The 22,686-nt window shown below is 50.1% G+C and overlaps 1 protein-coding gene across 1 annotated transcript in view; it reads right to left on the bottom strand.

Moving 5' to 3' along the window:
• The window catches only part of ACVR2B (activin A receptor type 2B), a 35,597-nt gene that overhangs the window by 11,733 nt on the left and 1,178 nt on the right, over positions 1–22,686 (bottom strand). The window contains exons 2-8 of the mRNA XM_072941011.1: positions 3,641–3,848; positions 3,224–3,333; positions 2,909–3,060; positions 2,683–2,826; positions 2,085–2,228; positions 1,644–1,792; positions 145–259 (exon numbers count right to left, since the gene is read on the bottom strand). Of these exons, the coding sequence (XP_072797112.1) occupies positions 145–259; positions 1,644–1,792; positions 2,085–2,228; positions 2,683–2,826; positions 2,909–3,060; positions 3,224–3,333; positions 3,641–3,848 (1,022 nt within the window). The remainder of the gene's footprint in view (positions 1–144; positions 260–1,643; positions 1,793–2,084; positions 2,229–2,682; positions 2,827–2,908; positions 3,061–3,223; positions 3,334–3,640; positions 3,849–22,686) is intronic.

Genomic DNA, 22,686 nt, shown 5'->3' with positions numbered 1-22,686 from the left:
GGTGAAACCAGAGCACTGCTCCTAGAGCTCTGACCACTCTGAGCTCACGCAGTAGTCCTGCCCCTGCTCCCTGCCAGCTGAACACCAGAAGGGCGGTCCTCCACCCCCGTGCCAGCCCCCGTCTTGCACCCCAAGGCTCCTCACCTGCCCATGAGTGTCCCCTGGAGGTTTCCCTGGCTCAAACCGCACAGCCAGGCCGAAGTCAGCCAGCACAGCCGTGAGGTCACTCTTCAGCAATACATTCTTGCTTTTAAAGTCCCTGTGGAGACACTAGACTGAGATGGAGCTGAGCATGTGGTCCAATTGACCCAGCTCCTGGCTTCCCACCCTGACCCCCAGAGACCCAAAGCCAGGCCATCCCACCCTATCTGGGCAGCAGGGTCTGAAGCAGGGTGGAGTCCCATGACGCCCCACAGGCAGGCAGCTTTAGGACACCCCCTCCCCAGGTGCACTTCCGCCAGAGCTGCCACAGCCACACCCACCTCTGTGGCTGGGCCGACCCCATCCCAGTTTCCACAGTATCAAAGGCCAGCCCTCATGTTCTCAGAGTGGATGAAGGCAGGCAGAGCAGCCTGGGACGCACGTTTTCTGGGAAGAATTTACACCATGTGGGATGTGAGTCAAAAGAGAAGTTTCGATGAACTTGCCTCGGTTCCCATGCAGGCCCCCAAGAAGCTGGAGCCTGCTACCAGGGCAGGGCCGAGCAGGTGCTGGGGTGAGCACTCAGGCCCGCCTCTCACAAGCAGAGCTGCTTTTGGTTCTCAATCTCCCCATGTCTGTCTCAGCCTTGGTGTGAGAGCTAAACTGACGTACAAATGCTTCGGGCCGCCCCTGGCACACTTACCATGCACTACTATTAGGCTGAACTGTATGTAAGAGTCAACATTCAACCGTTTTTAATCTACAAAAATGGCAATTTCATACAGTCAACCTTCTGTGTCATGAATGTTGTTATCAGTGGGGCCCTTCAGCTCTGAACCCTGGAATTTGAGGGTTCCCTCCCTCACAGTCAGCTCTTCTGCCCTACTGTTCCTTCATCTGTAAGATGGGCTGGGAAAACAGTATCTACCTCACAGGGCGGTAAGGAGGCTAAAATGACCTGGCGTTTTTAAGCGTTGAGAGCAGTGCCTGCCATTTAAAAGCACTATGATAAGTTAACACAGGGGCTCTCAACATGTGATCTAAGCACCCCAGCAAGTCTCTGAGACTCTTTCCATCATAATCTGTTTATTTGCCCTTTTTTAAGCTCATTCTCCCAGGGGTACAGCATTTTCCAGTGATCTCATCACTCTGACAGTTAATGGAATATGTGTGCTCTAATACAGCAAATACCAACAGACATAACCCACATACACAGAAGTTCTCTTCAAGAGTGTAACAGGATCCTAATCAAAAAGTTTGAGAACTACTAAACCAAATACCCACCGAAGTAATGCAGTCTGCACTTCCTACTATGGCCACCGGAGGGCACCAGAAAACTGCCTTGAGAGGCCTGTGGGGGATACCAGGAAGGCAGAAGGGCCAGGTGGGCCCAGGGTTTTGTGCTGTCATGGAATTGAGACCCCCTGGGCCCTGCTCTCACCCTCCAACCCTCTCTACAGCTCCAGGTCAAACGCAGAGGGGGCTACTGCTAATCCAGGTACCTGTGGGCAATAGATGGCTTGTGGCCCTCGCCACGGCACCAGGGCACGTCCTCGTGTAGGTATGAGAGGCCTCTTGACATTGTCTCTGCCACGTGACACAATTCATTCCACGTGATGATGTTCCCCTTGAGGTAATCCGTGAGGGAGCCCTGGAGGAGACAGCACGGGCTCTGGGCACAGGAGCCGGGACGCAGCCCAGCCCCAGGAGGGCTATCTCCATGGGCCAACGGCAGGGCTCATCTCCTGGGAGGCTAGAACTCATGTGGCTAGAAGGGGCCGGGAATGGGGTGGCAGAGGGTGAAAATCATGAAGTCACTACTCCCATTCATGAGAACTGATCTCAGGGACAGGGGTTCTCACTGCAGACCCTCATGTCCACACCCGTGGAAGGGTGGGGCCCATGCCATGGCCCGTGGGGGGCGAGTCCATGGACGTGCTCACCTTGTCATGGAAGGCCGTGATGAGCCACAGCTCCACCTCCAGGTTGGAACCTCGCTTCTCAGCAGCAATGAACTGCAGCAGGTTCTCGTGCTTCATGCCGGGGGTGCTGAAGATCTCCCGCTCGCTCTGCCACGACTGCTTGTCCTGAGGCAGGGATGCGGCTGAACCCCACCGCGGCCACACCACCGGCCCTGCCTGCCCCCAACCTCAGCCTCTGAGGGTGGCAGCCAGTAGTGATTATAAATCAATACCCCGACATACAAAGGGGGCCCCTGAGGTCCAGAGACAGGAGTGGGGGGTCCAGGACCACCTAACCCATTAGAAGCAGAGGGGGCCTGGCTTTGCTAAGTGTCCCGGGCAACTGCTCTGGGTAGCCTGGTGTCCAGGGCCTCTAAGCAGAACCTGATGTCAAAACAAAACCCTGAAAACCAGACTGGACTGAGGTTTTGCAAAGCCCTACCACAGCCCCATGATGGAATGTCACCACCTGCTATGGGGCTCACTTATTCATCCCTCCTGGAGGGGCCTGGACTGCCCTGGGGTGGGAGAGCTTGGGCCACAGCAGTGGTGGATGACCTGGAGCCTAGCAGATGCTCACCTGGAGCGGGAAGATCTTGACAGCCACGAAGTCATTCATGAGCTGCGCCTTCCAGACACAGCCAAAGCGCCCCCGAGCCTTGATCTCCAGCAGCTGCAGTGGCTTCAGGCCCACCAGAGGGGACGGGGGTGGAGGTCCAGGATCCTGGGGAGATCAAGGGCTTAATAGGGACTAGCCTGGCCTCCCCACCTCTACCCTGCCCCCCCCCAAGCCAGCCCCATCTCACCTCATGGATGTCCACGTGGCCGTAGGGGGGCTTGCGATGCCGGTACATCCAGAAGGCCAGCAGGACAATGAGGGAGAGGCCCCCGATGGGCAGCAGTGAGTAGGCCAGCACAGTGAGCAGGGTGGGGGCTGTCGGGGGTGGCTCGTACGTGACTGGGGGACACATGGAGCCCGGTGTCACACAGCCTGCCTACCCACACACCTCCAGGTCCAGACCAGAGAGCCCTGCAGCCACTCCCCACCCCACGCAGGAGCTGAGCACTCCACGGTCCGGGGCCAAGGCCAGCCCATGTCTGCTCCCCATCAAGGCCCTCACCTTCCGGGCCCCCCGCCTCGGGCAGGTGGGTGAAGCGCTCGTTGCAGAAGTTCCCTTCGCAGCAGCAGAAGTACACCTGGGGGTTCTCCTCGGTGGCCACACACTCCTGCCTGGAGGCACAGTTTCCCATATGCCCCTCAGCTGAGGGACACAGACTCCCCAGGGTGGCCCAGCCAAAACCTTCCCCGCAGACAGAGAGGCCCATGGAGAACCATGAGGCGCTGGAGGGAGGGCAGTGTGAGCCCACCTCCCCTAAAGCAGAACCCAGAGTGGGGAGGTGCACCTGGAGCCCTCCTGGGTACCTTGGGACTGGGGCAGGGACCCAGAAGCACCCTGCTGTCCCCTCCCGCCCCAAACACCAGGGTCGCTGCAGACCCGCGGCCCGGTGGAACCGCGAGGGCGGAGGGGCAGCAGTACCTGTCGTAGCAGTTGAAGTCGTCCAGCCAGCAGCCCTTCTTGACCAGCTCGATGGTGCCCGAGCTGTTGCGCCAGGAGGCGTAGCAGTGCAGCCGCTTGTCCTGCTCGCCCTCGCAGCGCTCCAGGCCGCTCTGGTTGGTGCGCTCCAGCTCCCAGTTGGCGTTGTAGTAGATGCACTCCCGCGTCTCAGCCTCCCCGCGCCCGGAACCTGCGCCCCGGTGAGGGAGTTGCTGAGCCGCCCCAGAGCCCCACTCCCCGACCCGGGTCCCAGGGAGACAGGTGGCCAGACTGACGGCCAGACACACAGATGCTCCTGACTGGAAGCAGCAGCAATCGGCGGGGGGGCCCTCCAAAGCCCAGGGCATGTCAGAATCACTGTGTTGGGTGGGGCAGGAGGCTGGAGCTAAAAACGCATGTTCCTAGCCCAACCCAGACCGGTCCAATTGGAGTGGGGGCAGAATCTACATCTTTAAACAGCCCCTCTGTCTCCAATGTTCTGATGCAGATCTCAGGGACCAGGTCTGAGAAACCAGAGGGCAGCCTCCTGCTGCTGCCTCTGCCTCATCCCATGCTCACCACGGTCCCCCAGGGAGACACTGCGGGTGCGTCCCCCACCATACACACACATCCCTCTCCTGTCCAGACTGAATGGGAGGCGAGGACCCTCCAGGGTCCCTTCTGCATGCAGCAACCAGCACTGGGCCTGGCAGGGCTGGAGAAGGTGGTCAAGAGGAGCATGTGCCTCTTGGATTGGACGAATCAATATTGTTAAAATGGTCACACTGCCCAAGGCAATCTACAGATTTAATGCAATCCCTATCCAATTACCCAGGACATATTTCACAGAACTAGAACAAATCATAATAAAATTTATATGGAACCATCAAAGACCTAGAATTGCCAAAGCATTACTGAAGAGAAAGAAAGAGGCTGGAGGAATAACTCTCCCAGACTTCAGACAATACTATAGAGCTACAGTCTTCAAGACAGCATGGTATTGGTACCAAAACAGACATATAGACCAAGAGAACAGAATAGAGAGCCCAGAAATGAACCCACAAACTTTTGGTCAACTCATCTTCGACAAAGGAGGCAAGAATATACAATGGAATAAAGACAGTCTCTTCAGCAAATGGTGTTGGGAAAACTGGACAGCAGCATGTAAAACAATGAAGCTAGAACACACCCTTACACCATATACAAAAATCAACTCAAAATGGATTAAAGACTTAAACATAAGACAAGATACAATAAACCTCCTAGAGGAAAACATAGGCAAAACATTATCTGACATACATTTCAAAAATTTTCTCCTAGAAGAAATAAAAGCAAGAGTAAACAAATGGGACCTAATGAAACTTACAAGCTTTTGCAGAGCAAAGGAAACCAGAAATAAAACAAGAAGAAAACCTACGGAATGGGAGAAAATTTTTGCAAGTGAAACCGACAAAGGCTTGATCTCCAAAATATATAAGCAGCTCATACGACTCAATAAGAAAAAAATAAACAACCCAATCCAAAAATGGGCAGAAGACCTAAACAAGCAATTCTCCAAGGAAGACATACAAATGATCAAAAGGCACATGAAAAAAATGTTCAATATCACTAATTATCAGAGAAATGCAAATCAAAACTACAATGAGGTATCACCTCACACCAGTCAGAATGGCCGTCATTCAAAAATCCAAAAATGAAAAATGCTGGAGAGGCTGTGGAGAAAGGGGAACCCTCCTACACTGCTGGTGGGAATGCAGTTTGTTGCAGCCACTATGGAAAACAGTGTGGAGATTCCTCAAAAGACTAGGAATAGACTTACCATATGACCCAGGAATCCCACTCCTGGGCTTGTATCCAGAAGGAAATCTACTTCAGGATGACACCTGCACTCCAACGTTCATAGCAGCACTATTTACAATAGCCAAAACATGGAAACAGCCTAAATGTCCATCAACAGGTGACTGGATAAAGAAGATGTGGTATATTTATACAATGGAATACTACTCAGCCATAAAAACCGACAACATAATGCCATTTGCAGCAACATGGATGCTCCTGGAGAATGTCATTCTAAGTGAAGTAAGCCAGAAAGAGAAAGAAAAATACCATATGAGATCGCTCATATGTGGAATCTAAAAAACAAACAAACAAACAAACAAAAACAAAGCATAAATACAGGACAGAAATAGACTCATGGACAGAGAATACAGACTTGTGGTTACCAGGGGGGTAGAGGGTGGGAAGGGATAGACTGGGATTTCAAAATTGTAGAATAGATAAACAAGATTACACTGTATAGCACAGGGAAATATACACAAAATGTTATGATAAATCACAGAGAAAAAAATGTGACAATGAGTGTGTATATGTCCATGAATGACTGAAAAATTGTGCTGAACACTGGAATTTGACACAACATTGTAAAATCATTATAAATCAATAAAAAATGTTAAAAGAAAAAAAAAAAGAGGAGCATGTGCCCCAAGCGGTGATAACAGATGACCCTCCCAGCGGGGCTTGGCCCTCGAGACCCCTGTGGGCACTCCCCACTCACTCTGTGCCCGCTTCCAGCCCCCGTTCATGTGACATCCAGATAGCCAAACACTGCAAACCCCAACTGCCCCTTCGAACACTTCTGTCATTCAAGCATGGCTGCAAACCTGCACCAGGATTTTGCAGGGAGGGGACAACAGGACGGATGGCTTCAGCCTGCAGCCCAAGCCAAGGGTCCTCAGGGAAACCCCTCTCTGCTCAGACCACAAGCCCCTGCCCTCGTGTGAGACTAGGAGCTCGAACAAGAGAGGACAGCAGACATCGGGAGTGGCCAAGGCTGGCCCAGCTCCCCTCTCCAGTCTGCTGACCAGGCACAGACCCCTCTGGCCACTATTGTGGGCAGGACCCACATGGACAGGGATAGGAACTCCAAATCTCAAGGCTCCTGGTAGGACCCAAGGATTCGGGATGTCACTGGACTTTTACCTGACCAGATCCTCCTACAGACAACAGAGAAAAAGGCAGCCTTGACCCCGTTCAAGTTCCAGCTCTGATGCTTTCTGGCAAGTCACCCAGCCACCCTGTGCCTCCATTTCCCCACTTGTGAAAAGGAGATGGTAACAGCTCCTACTTTCCTTGGCTGTTCCAACAGGGAAATGAGTTAATGCATTTAAAGGGTGGTAAGAACAATGGCTGGCACGTTGGCTGTTACATTAGAGTCAGACCCCTCCCTGCCACTTACGCCATTCCTTCACAACATACCCCCCACCCGCCCCATCAAGTTGGGGGATGTGCACACCCACACCTGCCAAGAGCTTTGCATTCAGAGCCCCAGGGGGACCAGGGAGACTAGGAGACTCCAGGCACCCCCCTACTTGGCTGTGCTGCCAGCTGGAGAGGGATCCCCCTCCCTCCTCCCTGGCAAGCTACTTCTGCACACTCATAGCTATTTATAGCTTCTGGCAACACTCCAACCACAAAGCCGCCTCCGCCTTTTAATAGACACAGGGCTCCTGCCCACACTCACAGGCCGGGACACCCGTGCACGGGGGCTCCCCTGACCCAGCCCACTCACCCAACCTGGCAGAGAGGGTGCTGTGCCCCCTCATCTCTGCTGCCTCAGAGCCCTAGGGGGAGCCTCCCCCCAGACACCCGGGCAAGTGGTGGGCTCGACCCCTGAGCACCAGCCAACCCAACTGCTGGTTTCCAAGGGATCAGGTATATGAGCGGCCCTGTCCCCAGTAGGCAGTCCCAGTGTTCCAAAGGGCCTACACCTGGTGGAAAGGCACCTCCAGGGCCCCCCAAACCCTCAGCCCAGGCAGGGCAGAGAAAGCCCACTCCTGGATACACACCACCACCAAAAAAAAACAGCACATGCAGATTCCACCAGAACCCACATTCCGGGAACTGGACCTAAATGGACCAGCTTTGACACTTGTGGTCTATTTCTCAGGCCAGTTGGCCTAGATGCACCTGACATTCACTGGGGAGAAAAGGGGGAAATCCAATGGGGAGAGGGAAGAGAGACAGAGAAGTGAGGCAGAGCCTCAGTGGGAGGATTTGGAGCGAGAGTAGCTGCACCTCCCTTGGGACCCCTGAGCTCTGGACTTGGTGTGTCCCAGGCATACTGTGGACTCCAGCAGCCAGAGGGCCGCTGTGGCCTTGGCTCCTGGGGGCCCCACCTCCCTGGGGGCACAGCCCACCTATGTAGGCACTGCAGAGAGCTGAGAACGGGATGCCACCCAGCTGGTGAGGGTGCCCAGCGACAGTACCCGTTTCCGAGTCCATGACTCCACCTCCCCTAGTCCACACCGCAGCGTCCCCACCACCTTCCCCACAACCAGAGTGAGGACAGCAGGGGTATGGGGACTATAGGGAAGGGAAATGGAGGTAAGGGGGTGGGCGAGGGGAAGAGCTAGGACACGAGACAGACAGACACACACGCAGACACACACATACGCGCGACTGAGTGTGCACACACTGTGGAGTGGCACATACAAACAAGGGTCAGAAAAGAATCCAAACATGCCCACGTTTTATCTCTGAACTTGAGTATCTGCTTCTAGCAGCCAAACGCAATCTCTAACTGGCATGTCTGCTACCTGCCCCCCCCATCACCCACAGATTTGTGGACCATCCAAACTGACACACTGTCATTCAGCAAACACACAGCAGGCACTAGTAAGCAACTAATAAGCTCTTTACAGATGTTAATTCATTCAATCCCCATGACAACCCTGTGAGGGTCCTCCTTTCACACATGAGGAAAGTGAAGCACAAAGAGGTGAAGCAACTTACCCAACTTATTTATTAAATGTCAAAACCAGGTTTGGAAGCCAGGCAGTCTGGCTCTGGAGTGCACGCCCTTTCCATGCCCTGCTGCCTCTCCTGCAGCTCTGCAAAGCCTTCATCCTCTGTGCAGCCAACAGTCCTTACCACAACCTAAGTATCCATCCTCCTGCTGGACTTCTAGGTTACTTACAACGTCTGCTGCTTTAAACACCACCCCTAATGAATCCTCCTGAATCCTCTTTTGTGCGCTTTCTGGTGCTCGTCAGCATGTGGTCCTCTAGGAATACACCCACAGGGCACAGAGGATGAGCATCTTCAGCTCACTGGATGCACTCAAACAGTTCTCCCAAGTGGATGGACCAATTCGTGTGCACAGCAGAAGACAGCCCCACTGAGCCACACCCTCACCCCCTGATATCTGCTCACCTGGTCAGCGTGAAACCCTCCATCACAGTTTTGATCCTCATTTCCTGATTACTTTAGAACGATCATCTGTGTCTATCAGCCCCTTCAGAGAACTGCCTGTTCACATCCTTTCTCACTTTTCTCCTGGGCTTCTTTTCCTTTGCGTTGCAGAAATTCTTTTCATATTCCAGTAAAACTTTTCTGACTGCACAGTAACCCTCCTCATCTGTTGATTTGCTCTCTGCCAGCAAGTCTATGTTGTGTGACACTAACAAATGTCACATGACATTTCTTGTAGTATTTTCCCAGTTAATCTTTTTCCAACTTTTATTTTAAATCTTTATCTTTTTCCCCCAATTCAGCCTAACACTGTCTTTGATCTGGAATCGAGTCCCATTACATTTATGACTACCACTATGTTTAAATTTGTTTTTCCTCTACTGCTACCACCTTTGGATTATCTTTTTTTTTTAATTCTGCATTTCAGCCACTTTTGGTCTGGAAGTAATGCACTCTATTTCTATTCTGTTATAGGCTACTCTTTAAATTTTAACATGTACGTTTATGCTAGAAGTCCAAAGTTAATAATCAGCATGTCTCCCATCCCTCATAGGAACTTAACTGCTCACACTCCAATTATCTCCTTTCAACTTACATGTAATTAGTTGGACCTAACATTTGTGTTCAGTATCTAACTGTAGTTGTTCCTCTTACCTGCCTCCCAGAGCAGATACTGTTTGTTTTACACGGGCGGCATTTGCTTACTTGTACGCACGTTCACCAGCTTGTGCGCTCACAGCATCTCTGCTCTTCCTTCCAGGACCACTGTCCGCCCTGAAGAACATCTCCCTTTAGTAAAGATCTTTTGGTGGAGAAGCCTCTGTCTGCCTTTCTGAAATGTCATTTTGTTCTTCCTCCTGACAGTTCAGAAGAAGATAAGCTTTTAGGTTGAGTTATTTTCTCCAGGCATTTTGAAAATATTATTCCACTGTCATTGCTGAAAAGTCAAGCCTAGCTTTGTAGATGCTCTGTCTTGTCCCTCCGGCTGCTTCCTCAGATCTGCTCCTTGCAGTTTCACAAGCTATATGTCTAAGTCTACTTTTAAACGTAATTACACTGCTCAGAAGAATATGCTTTCAATCTGACGACTGATGGCTTTCATTGATTCTGAAAAATTCTTGGCTTTTACCAGTTTGAATATTGCACCTCCCTATTCTATGACTCAGAAATTCCTATTACAAGTATATCTGACCATCCCATCTCTTAACTCTGCTTTCATATTCTCCAATTCTGTGTCTAAGCATTATCACAGATAATACCATAGTTCTAACTTCCAATTCATTAATTCGCTCTTTAGCTGAGTCTAATTTGCTGTTTAGTTCTTCTACTTAATTTATAAATTCAATCTATTTTTTTTTCATTTCTAGGTCTATTTAAAAAAAAAACAAAACCTTGATACCTCTGTTCTTTGTCAATATTTCCAAATCCCTATCTTAACAATTCCATGATTTAACTTCTTAAACACCTATTTCGGCCACTTGTCATTTCTGATGGTTTTCACTCATGGTATCTTGTTTCCCTGTGTGTTATGGAGTTTTGGATTTCTGTTTTTGGATACAGAGCTTATGTTCAGTGGGGGCCTTTTGTGTGGGAATAAAAAGTGAGGACAAGTTTGAGGGGGCAAGCTGCCAGAGATAATTTATATTTTCGCTTCTGCCAAACTCTGCCAAATTCTCTAGGACATTACCAATGTGGAATCATTTTAACTTCTCAACTTCCAGTTTCCCAGGAAACACAGATGGTATAAACTTCAACTCCAAGCTCATGGAAGCACAGATCTACGGTTACAAATTCTCAAGAAAAACCACCCACCCCCTCCACTAACCTAGGCCAAGACAATTTTATTATCTATTCCCTTGATCAGCAAAAGGATGTTTCTTCTAGTCCATACTTTCACTGAAGGTATAACCCGTGGAAGTCTTCCCATGTGAGAGCCTCAATCTCAATTCCACATCTTACCTCCAGTTCCTCACAGTCTGCTACTAAGGCCATACCTCTAACTTCTGGAGAGAAGCAAATCCCCCGAGAATAAGCAGACTCAGCTAGTGACGGTGCACAGCTCTAGTTTCCAGCCCCCTCTAGCATCTCCCTTCCTTTCTTACACATGCAACTGGGCATATGCATTTACAAAGGGTATCTGGCACACTTTATCCAGCATTTCTGTCTGCCTTGTATGAGGAGGTTTTTCAGTTGTTCTGCTCACTATTATTGCCAGCTATGGAAGTGCAGGAGCAGCTTCCAGGAGTGCCAAGAGGAAGTCTACCTGCCTTCAGAAGCCCGGCCCAGGAACAAGGAATCCAGCTAGGTCACCTCAAGTCACTTCCAACTTGGACTCTGTAAGCAAGTCTCTGGCACCTCCTCCCACAGAACAAGGTGTGGACCCAGGGCCATCTCTGGAATACCTGCCTTTCTCCAGGGCCCATCATTCCTGAAGAACACTGGATACAGCATTTCCAGGGAAAGGTCAAGAATTACAGGCAAATATTACTTTTGCTCCCTCCCATAATCCCACTGAAACCACAGCAAAGGAACGGTTTTTAAGGCATAAACCTATAAGGACAAAAAGAACAGGAAATAACCACAGAAATGAAGCTCTGAGGTTGGAAAGCAAATACCCAAGTGGTCAAGCACAAGACTCCGACACTGGCTGTGGAGAATACTGAGAAACAACATGGTGTCTACCAAAGAACCCCAAACTCAGGAATTTGTGGCACCAGACGTCTCTGGAAAGAGAGGCAGAGATACGCCCAAAGACACAAGGGCTGGTTGGTAACGGGCAGCCAGATCCTCAGATTTCACTACCATTCACCACGGCTGGCTGCCCACCCCCAATCCAGCTCAAAAAAATTCCCCAAGACAAGCTGAAAGTAAATGGGTGGAAGTAAGTGTATCAGACCAACAGAAGCTGCAGTGGCTGTAAGATAAAAAAGTTTTACAACACTCAGACATCAAAATCTCAAAGCCCTGTCAATTAATACTACCTCCCAATATTGAAACAATCTCTCATACCTACAAAACATCACCTCAGTACGAACTGAAGTGCTTTTTTATTGGAAGAACTGTCCATTTACCAACTTGTGTGTTGTTTTCCTTTCATCTTAAGCATCCTCACAGGCATGACTATATTTCTGGCCTTTCTCTTCTATTCCACTGTCTATTTAGCTATTGCATCAAAAGCCCACCGTTTTAATTACTACAGCTTTACAACAAATCCTGAAATCCAGTAGGTGCACCTTGTTCTTTTTCTTCAAGACAGCCTTGGCTCTTCTTGGTCCTTTGCAGCTCCAAATTGTTTTACTCTGAGGATTAACTAAACATGAAACCCTAGAAGACTTTTCTGCATCTACTAAGATAATCCTATATTGCCCTTCTTTACTCTGTGAACGTGGCAGATTAGGTTTTCAATCGTTATGTCCACTACGCATTTCTGGGATAAAAACATTTGGATGTGATGAATCATTATGTCTACATACTGCGGGGTTCTATTTTGTGAATGTTTTAAGGAACTTTGCACCTTATGTTTATTCGGGGGATATTAATTCTATTTCTCTCTCCCACTCTGTGTTCCCGGATCTCTCTTTTACTGCCTTCTTTTCAGCGTGAGAAGTCTCTATGACTCTATTTGTCCCCCTTCTCAGCTTGAAACTTATCACCCTCCTACCCTTCAGTGGTTACCCTGGAGATCACAGCATGCCTTGACTTCTCAAACTCTAACATTAATTGGTAATTTCACCCTCTTTCTAGATAATGTAAGAACTTTTAGAATAAATTCCATTTTCACTCCACCCTCACATACAGCACTGGTGTCCGGTTTTGTTTTTGTTTTTTGTGTTTAACTGAAGTACAGTCAATTCCAATGCATCTATCTGTTGTGTACAGCACAGTATCCCAGTCATGCACATACATACATATATTCATTTCCATATTTCTTCCATTAAAGGTTTTTACAAGATATTGAACATAGTTTCCCGTGCTATGTAGATTTTGTTTTTATATGTATTTCAAACTCAATGACACACTTCCCTCACAGAATAAAAGTCTGGGTATTAACCTTTTCATGGCCCTTCATCTGCGTCTCTGACGTTCCACCTAGGTTACTCCCTCTGTCTCAAGAACACTCTCTTTACCTGACACCTTCAATCCTGAAGGACAGTGTCACCTGCTGCTGAAGTTTAGGTTGACAATTCTTTCTTTCAGTACTTAAAACTATCATTCTGTTGTCTGCTGGCTTTCACTGTTTTTGAGAAGTCAGCCATCAATATAACCATTGCTCTTTTGATAGGAATTCCTTTTTTCTCCGGCTATTTTGTTTTTTGAAGATTCTCTGTCTTTGGTTTTCAGAAGTTTGGCTGTGATGGGAATAGGAGTGGGATTTTTATTTGTTACTGTACCGAGGTTCACAGGGCTTCTTCAGTCTGTGGCTTAACGTCCTACTTTGTTTTTACCAGTTTCCTAGCTATGATCTCCTCGGTCCTTTATTTCTGTGACTCTGATTATTTGGACCTAAGACCTTCTCACTTCAACCTCTGGGTCTTTCCCTCTCTTCTGTAATATACATCTTTTTTGTCTGTATATTACCTTCTGAGCAATCTTCCAGTTCGCTATTTCTCTTCAGTTGCACCTTATTGCCTGATAAAATCACTGAGTTCTTAATTTCTGTTAGTCTACAAGTCAGTTCTACCACAGATTTTTCATTTGGTTGTTAAATCTTTCCCTAGCTCTCTGTTGACATTCATTCCCTTGATCACAGTGAGCACTGCTATTGTTCAACATGTATATAACTCTTAGAGCTCACCCAGGTCTGCTTCAACCGTGATATTTCTCCTGGCTATTTACTGAAAATGACTGGTCAATCATTACAGTGCAAAAATGTTTGCAGAAATAATCTGAGGCCTAGAATGATGTTATATTCCTAGAAAGATGTTACAGGTGCTTCTGGCAGGCAGCTAAGGGCATCATTAATTCCAGGACATCTTAATCCAACTTCAGAGTCTGTCTTCTTTTGGCTCTCCCTCACCCCTAGGTCACTGGGGTCCCAACCCAAAAGGAGAAGCTCACTACACCCACTCTCTGTTTGGAAGACCAATTTCTGTGTTCTTAGCTCCTCAAGGCTATCAAATGCAAGGCCCAGCCTCTCAAGTTGCCCATATGGAACTGAAAACAGACTCAAATGTAGGAGTCAGCACCGGGGACCTCTGTTCTCACACAGACCCTGGCCTAGTAAGTAGGTCTTCACTGTCCTCTTAGCTGTACAATGCTTTCAACCAGAGATGTTTTCTCAATCTGTCCATCTTTTCAGGTGCCTTCAGAAAGAGGGTTGGTCCTGATTATCAAAAGAGGGTATTTCCATAGCTACTTTTTACCCACTTTTTAGATATATTTTCAGGACCATATAGATACCTCAACAAATACACAGAAACTGAGGTCACCAGTGCAGATAAGACTGCCTGTGGAAAGTGTTAATTAAGAAGAACACTGACCCCAAAGCAGAGCCCTGAAAAAAGTAACTTCCACTCCAAAGTGTAACTCAAGAGGAAAACAGAATTCACTTTCAACCAACCTTATTATTTCAGACTATTATGGACTGAATTGTGTGCCCCCAAATTCATAACCCCCATTGGGACTGTACTGGGAAAGGTCTTTAAAGAGGTAATTAGGTCAATTAAGGCCATGTGGGTGGGGCCCTAAACCAAGAGGACTGATGTCCTTATAAGAAGAGGAAGAGGCACCAGGAGCATACACACCCGGAGGAAGGCCGTGTGAGGACACAGGAAGAGGGCTGCTATCAGCAAGCCAAGGAGAAAGGGCTCACCAGGAACCAATCCTGACCGCACCTTGGCCTTGGACTTGAAGTCTCCAGAACTGTGAGAAAATAAATTTCTGTTACTTAAGCCACCCAGTCTGTGGTATCCTGCCAGGGCAGTCTGAGCAGATTAATGCACAGACAGTGCACATGACCTACAATGTGGGAGAGCTGACTGGGATGTCACTCACACATGAAAACAGTACCATTAACCCCCTGCCATCAACATCCAGGAGCCAGGCCTGACAGGTGGCCTTACACAAGCAGTCCCAGTGAAACAGCAGTGACAGAGTAGAGAGCATGCTGAAGAAGGGACCAGGAGAGCAGGCACTTTGAGAACAAGCCATCTCGAACTATCTTCAGCCAGTCAAGGCAGAAAACTGTGCAAGGGAACAAGGCACACATTCAGCCCGGAACTGAAGCTCATCAGAGCCCCTTCTGTTGTGAAAACCTGCCCATCAGACTCTAGAGTAATTCTTTTACAGGTTTCCCCATTGCCCCTACCATCGTCACCACCACATCAGGATCTGGTCGTGCCAAGAACGTGTCAAATGCACTTAGCTCACCAGGAGAGCCCTGCTCCCCACAGCAACTCACAACCTTCAGCAACAGCACAGTCTCCCCAGGGGTGGAGGCAGCACGGAGCGCAGCTCGTGAGCACACATGTGCACGTCCGTCCCAAACCCAGACCACAGCCTGGCTGGTCGGCTGCCACTTCCCTCTGTGGTCACAGTAACCAGGAGATTTAAAAGGGGAAGCAGCCTCTCTGGCTCCCCTCAGACACCAGGCCAGTGGAGTGAGCGAGCTCCCCCGTCCGGCATCCTTCAGGAAGTTGGCTATTTCCAGCGTCTGTAATCTAGCATTTCTGGAGGTGCGGAGGTGCTCACAGACTGCTGCAGGGCTACCTGCCAAGCCATCTCACCCAGCTTCTGCCCCCACTGCCATGGGGTTGGGGTGACAGACGACAATGTGGTATAACCGTGTATAACCGTTTCTTAGTATTTATTAAAATTTAAAATATCCTAAGTGTCTTGAGACCCAGAACGTCCCCTCTTCTTGTCATCTATCCTTGAGATGCAACCTGCATAATATGTAAACAATCACAAAGTCCATCAATAGGAGATCAGACAAAATGTAGCCTATATCCAAACTCTGAAATTTCACAGCTATCAAAAAGACTGAGTTAAGAGGGAGAGTATATAGCTCAGTGGTAGAGCGCATGCTTAGCATGCACCAGGTCCTGGGTTCAATCCCATTAACCTCCATTTAAAAAAAAAAAAGACTGAGATCCATATTTATTAAAAAGATTGCCAAAACAGATCTGAGGTTAAAAAGCCATGACACACAACAACGGATGCAAGTCACAAGACATGGTGAGCAAAAGATGGACACAAAGCAGTTCATACTGTAAGAGTCTGTACCTATAAAGCACAATGACAGTCAAAACTAACGTATGCTGTTAGAAGTCAGGGGAGTGGTCACCCTTTGGGGTTTAGGGGTAGAGACTAGAATGGCAAGAGAGGGCTTGGCTGGGGGAAGGGCAGGTAAATTCCTGATTCTCCATCTGGGTGCTCATTATATTGGTATATTCACTTTGTGAAAGTTCACCAAGCTTTCAAAACAATTACACTATTCAATATGCATTTTACACTTCAGTTAAATGTTTGAAAGAGAGCAGTACCATTTTAGGTTTAAAAAAAAATTATCAACCCTATTTCTCTAAGTACTTCTATAGATTCACAGGTCAAATGTCTAGAAGGATATCCACCAATCTGAGAAGGCTCACGTCCGGAGGACTCAGACAGGGCTGGTGAAAGAGACCCTGGTTTTATCTGTAACATCTGAATTTCTGCAACTGAATCTATGTGTAGTATTTGTAAAACTAATTAATAAAAATTAATTGAATTTTAAGTAGGAAAAGAAGTTATGGTCAAAGTGACAACTACTCCCCCAGTTATACCCCAGGGTAGCTAACCAGGAGACCCCTGGATGAGGGGAGACTAAGGAGGGGCTTTTCAGGGTAGGGGGGGACAGGACTGCACTGCCCTGGCTGTCCTCCTCCAAGTAACCCTGCAGGACTACTCTGGGGTGGGGGAGGGAGGAATTCACAGGAGGGGCCAGCCAGGTGGAAAGGGAAACCAGAATTCACCTCTAACTTTTCTACCCCTCTATTTTCTAAGCCCCTAAGAGCAGATGAACCCTAATCCCCTCTGCCCTCAGGGAACAAAGCAGCTGGACCTCCTATGAAGCCTGGGCCACGGGGCTCTCCTCTGACCCCACCCCCATCCCCACCAGCAGTTCCAAGCGAGCCCCTGTGCTGCCTGGCTTGTGAGTACCTGAAGGGAATATCAGAACTTGGATAAGAAGGAAATTCCCAAACAGTACATAAAGTTTTCTTAACCCATGGCTGCCAGTCCAGGTCTCTGAGAACTCATGCACCCCTTCTGATCAGTGACAGCGAAGGGGAAAGGAGGCTGTCAATGACGCTGGACATCAAAAGGTATTGTCCTCATACCTGAAAACACTGTGCACCACTATAAAAGCCAGAAGGAAAAGTCATCCTGGCATCAACACTCAAGAGCATCAGCTTCCAAGTCAGCCTCCTGTTCTCATTGGTTCAAGTCTAGGAGGCAAGCAGGGGCCCCTCCCTCTCCTCAGATGGACAGACAACAGCTGGTCTGGTCACATCTTCCGAAATGTTCAGCCATAAACCCCAGGAAGCAGGTTCCTCCATCCTCCAGCCAAGGGCTTGGGTTTCCAAGCAGCCTTCCTTTTCCTTCCCCAGAACTAATTTTAGCCTCCTTGGTTGTCAGAGTGGAACTGAAATAGTCAGCAGAGGAACGTTTGCAAACAAGAACATGTGCTCACCTCACAAAACACCTCAGCTCCAGCCCAGAAACCAGCCAGAGAGAAGTCCCACTGAGCAGCCAGGCCCCTAGAGAAGGGCCCCCTGGGAGGAGGGCCACACATCAGACCAGTGGGGCAGGCCTCCCCGTTCCAACACCCACTCCCAGAGATCACGTGTCCATGAATGAAAACACCCAGCTAAGGCAGCCAGTCCCTGAGTCTGAAAAAGGCACACGCATGTGTACAGCAGAACTGGAATCACCAGGGCAAAGCACGGGGCTGTCCAAATGCAGGAAGCCATGACTGGTGCTGGGCTGGCCGAGGCAGGGCTGACCCCCCACAACAATCTCAGCTAGACAGAGACACCAATTGAAAAAATGACTCAGAAGAGGGCAGTAGCGTTTCCTCTCCCCTATCTGGTCCCCACCAAAAAACTTAGGCATCCAGGAACAGCACCACCAGGACCTCAAGGACCAGGCTGTCTTGGGCTGAGATGGCAGGACTGTGAGCCTGGTGGACAAAGATGGAAAAGGAAGCCCCAAACAAGGGGGTGGGTGTCTCTTCTGGAACAAAGAACAGGTGATGGAATGAGAGGGAAGGTTTTAAAAAAAAAAAAGATAAATAATTTGGAGATGGCAACAAAGTCCCCTTTGGAAAGACCCCCAAAAAAGATGGAAGAGAAAGTCTCAACCCCAGCAAAAAACAAATCCTTTTAAAGGAGCACTTCACACACCAGCGACGTGAACTTGGAAACAAGCTTTTCAGACTGCTTCCTCCCACCCTAAGAAGTGTTTGTCATCCGTTCCCAGCGCAGCAAGCTGTGTGTTGAAGACTTCAAGATTACAGAGGAGACCCCAGGCAGCCCTGGCCGAGCCGCGGGCCGGTCAGGGGAGGAGTGGAGAGGGAACGCGGGGCTGCCAGCCTGCCAAGCCCAACCAGCAGGCGCGGCAGGGATCAACCCCCGGGCTGGGCCTGCAGTGCCGGCGGCGCCGGTCCTGACTTCTGTGCTGCCCACCACCTCCCCGGGGCCAGGGTGGGGACGCCGCCCCTACCTTTGGGGGGAGGCGGCGCCCCGGCTCCGGTGTCTGAGGGCTCAGAGCTCCAGGCCCAGGGCGGCGGCGGCTCCCCGGGGCGCCCGACAGCCGGCACGCTCGCGGGGGAGGGCATGCCCGGCGCTCCGCTAGGCCCGCGGCCGGCGGCGGCGGCTCCGGCGGCTGCCAGGTGCGCGCACAGGAGCGCAGCGCGGCGCAGAGGCCCCGGCCCCGGCCCTTCCTGACATTCTGCGAGGGCGGGCGGGCGAGGCACGGTGCGAACCTGGCCGCGCAGTCAGGGCGATGGGCGGGGGCGGCAGGCAGGCTGCCGGGCCACCCACAACCTCCGCCTCCCTGAAACCTGAACCACTTCTGGGAAAACTCAAGGACGCCGGGATTCTACTCGGTGGCCAGCGGCTCACTCGAACCATGAATTCGAACCAAACTCTGACGCTGTGCAGGCTTAGCGAAGCAGGATTCTCCTAGGCTTTGGGGAGAATCCAGCCTCCCACCCTGAATCCGATGGAGGGGGTGTAGAGCCGGCATTGGCCATTAGCCCCACTTCCCACAACTGTCTGTCTGTTTAAAAGCATGAGAACATTCTAGATCAGGTTCTCAATCAGTTCATTTGCATCCCCCCTACCCAGGGCATTTTCGGGCTTCATGATTACAAATGCTACAAGCATTTAGTGGAGAGAGGCCAAGGATGCCGCTAAACATCCTAAAATGCACAACACAGCACTCCCCCTCCCTGCAATACACACATAACAAAGAATTATTAGGTCCAAGTTGTCAACAGTGTCAAGTTTAAAAAATCCTGTTCTAGAATGAAGTCTACCTGGCCAGGACCCTGTCTTTCCAGTGTTATTCTAAAAAGTACTCCCCAGACCAGCCCTGCCTCAGCCCCAGATCCCGGTCCGAGGTAACAGGCTAGTATCTGCAAGTGGATCTGAACTCTGACCTGATGTCCCTTGGTTCTCACCTGCACCACCCTGAGCTCTCAGGTAGGGGGCTGAATGCATAGGCACTCAGGGGAGGGTTTCCTGGGGGACAGAAGGGGAGCAGGAGACCCAGGGCTGGAATGTGAACAGCGGCCAGGGTCACAAAAAACAGAAGCAAGTAAGTCATGTCCTTTGGCTACAACAGGTAGGTGTAGGTAGCAATGTGGGAACTAGCCAAGCGCAGCCCCCAAGGACAGCAAGTTGCCCCTTAAGACATACAATGGGCATGTGCAGGGCAGCCAGGGCTTCAAGGAGTCCAACCCAGGGGACCACAATTTCCTGGTATCAGTGCAGAACAGTGAGGGTGCATGTACGATGCATGCGCACACTCTTGCGTGCATGCAATCTTATTTGTATTTTCCTGGGGGAAGGATGGAAAGCTTTCATCAGATTGTCAGAGAGGCCCACAGTATAGGATGGGCGCTCTCCACTGGACTCCCTGAAAAGGAAGTTCCTTAGGTGAAGTGCCAGGGGAAGTCCAAGTGCTATCTGGGGAATCGCAATGCCCGGAAGGACCCTGCTGGGTAGTGCACAGCAGCCCACCCACGCTGTGGGAGGCCATGGGGTTCCAGGTGTTACATCTTCACCCAGGTGGGGAGCCTGGGAGGCTGGATGAGTTTCTCACATCATCAACCTTGGGAGAGTCTCTAAGAGCTGAGGAGGGTGCCCACCCTTCCCAAAGGGCAGCCTGGCCAGCCAGCCAGGGCAGAGCCTGGAGTGTTTAGCAGGTACAAGGACAGGTAGCAGAGGACACCCTTCCCTGGGGAAGGTTACCAGCAGCCTGTGAGTCTGTGCTCCGTGTCCTTGACAGTTGCCAGTACACTGGGCCCGAGGGTCACTTCACCCATTCCACACACACTTCTCCCCTGAGGAAATGGACAACATCTCTGGGTCAGAGGAGCCCACCTATGAAGACAGCTTGGAGCAGTCAAGGCCTGCACCTCCTGATGGGACAGACAGGAATCAGGTCCTCCTCCCCAGCCAGTGGCTCCTGACATTTCACTCAAAATACTTTCCAACCCACCCCTTGGGCCCTGATCTAAACCCCAAGAAGAGACAGATGTCAGAAGTTCTTGCAGGGTACACAAATGTGTGTTTGGGATGTCCATTGCAAGGCAAAGACCAAATGACTTGTTTCCCAAGGACACTGAGCCAGGCACAGAAGACTTGCAAAACTGATCTTGTATAAGCACCATGCACCATTGTTGTAGCATAAATTTTGCCTTTCCTTCTAGGCCTGCACCATTCAACATGGTAGCCACTAAAGCCAGGTGAGACTACTGAGCATTTGAAATGTGAAGAGTGAATTAAGATGTTCTGTAAGTATAAAATACACAGTGGATTTTGATGACAGTACAAATAAAGAATATAAAATGTCTGTTTTTAATATTGATTACATGTTGAAATGATTATTTTGTATACATTAAGTAAAATATACCATTAAAGTTAATTTGACTTTCAATGGACTGAATGTTTGTATCCCCTCAAAATTCATACATCAAAAAACCCTAATGCCCAAAATGATGGTATTTGGAGATGGGGCCTTTGCAAAAGATTAAGACTGGTTTATGAGGGTGGAGACCCCATGACAAGGTTAGTGGAAGAGGAAAAAAGAATACCCCCCTCCCCACCCCAAGCACCAGGTAGGGCCATGTGAGGATTCAGTGAGAAGGCAGCCATCTGCAAGCTAGGAAGAGAGCCCTCACCATGCACTACCATGCTGGCACACAGATCTCAGACGTCTAGCCTCCAGACTGAAAAAAACAGTTATTTAAGCCACAGAGTCTATGTATTTTGTTAAAGCAGTCTGAGGAGACTAAGACACGTCTGTTTCTTTATCCTTCTATTAACATAACATCCAGAAAAATCTTAAAATTATATATGTGGTTTACACTGTATTTCTGTTGGACAACACTGTTCTAGATCTTTCTTCAACAAGGATGCCATGTGCTGCAGGGGTGGAGGTAATTCTAAACAGCAAGCGAGGAGTAAGAAGGAAGAGAATCCACAAAGTACAAGGCACAGGAGGGCCAGCTCTGCCCCCAACTTCCGTCTAAGGAAGCTCTTTCCATAGTTCCTCACAGGTCAGGGCAGTGGCCACCAGAGAACTAACTGGCTGGTGTGACCATGAGAAACACCCAGAGACTCCCCACCTTCCACCACGGCAGAAACACAGGTCGCTGGACTCCAGTCTAACTCCAGCTGCCCCACCTTACAAGTTCCAGTGCTCAGCACTGCCCAAGCCAGGGAAAAAGAGGGAAAACACAGTCCTTCCAAGGGCCCAATCCCATTCTGCCCCACCTAATCAGAGAGGGACCTGAGACTGGTCAGGCCGGATGGAGATAAATTTGGGAGAGGGTTCCAGGTCTCAGGCTGTCTTGTCCTGGGAGGAAGTCCCCTCTGCAGGCCTGGGCTTGGGAGAGCCAGCACCTCCAGGAGGGACCCACAGACAGCCAGGTGAGCTGCCGCCCTTCCCTCTAGCAGAAAATGCCTTTCTTTCACTTCAGAGCTCTCATTCTGGGGGGAAAGCAGCACTTAAAAGGCAGAGAAAGAAAGAGGTTAAACACCCCCCAACACGTTGCTTCTACGACACCGAAAACGGCTCCAGAAGAGCCATGACATCCCTTCCAGAGAGTGCCCAAGTACCAATAAGGAGTCTCTCTGTCCTCTAGTCCCTGCACTCAAACTACGGAGCTCCAAGCCCTACACGGAGAACTCACTTGCTTTCGGCGTAGACAGCTAAGCCACGCTACACTGCAAAAAAGGCGGGCGGAGTGGGAGTGGGGATGAGATGGAGATCCCGGATCCCCACCCCCGCAGCAGCCGGGGGATCCCAGCCCCGCCCCTGCAGCCCGGCCCCGCCCTTCGCGGGTTTCCCAGACTCTGCGCTGCTGCCACCGCGGGCGGCGGGGGACCCGCGCTGCATGTGTAATGGGGGCTGGGAACAAAGACGCGCAGGACCAGGCGCCCGGGCTGCCGCGCACCAGCCTCCACGACCGCCTCGGGCTTCTCCCTGGAGTTTTAACGCACGGGTCCCACGCTTCCCAGGGTTGCCCGGAGCCATTCCACTCCGAACGCGGAGCTCATCCCTGAGCGCACACTTGAGTAGGGCGCGTC

This window comes from Vicugna pacos, chromosome 17 (genome assembly GCF_048564905.1).
Source record: "Vicugna pacos chromosome 17, VicPac4, whole genome shotgun sequence".
Classification (NCBI taxonomy): Eukaryota; Metazoa; Chordata; class Mammalia; order Artiodactyla; family Camelidae; genus Vicugna; species Vicugna pacos.
The sequence above is the reverse complement of the archived record's forward strand: the minus strand, read 5'-3'. Positions and strand labels throughout refer to the sequence as shown.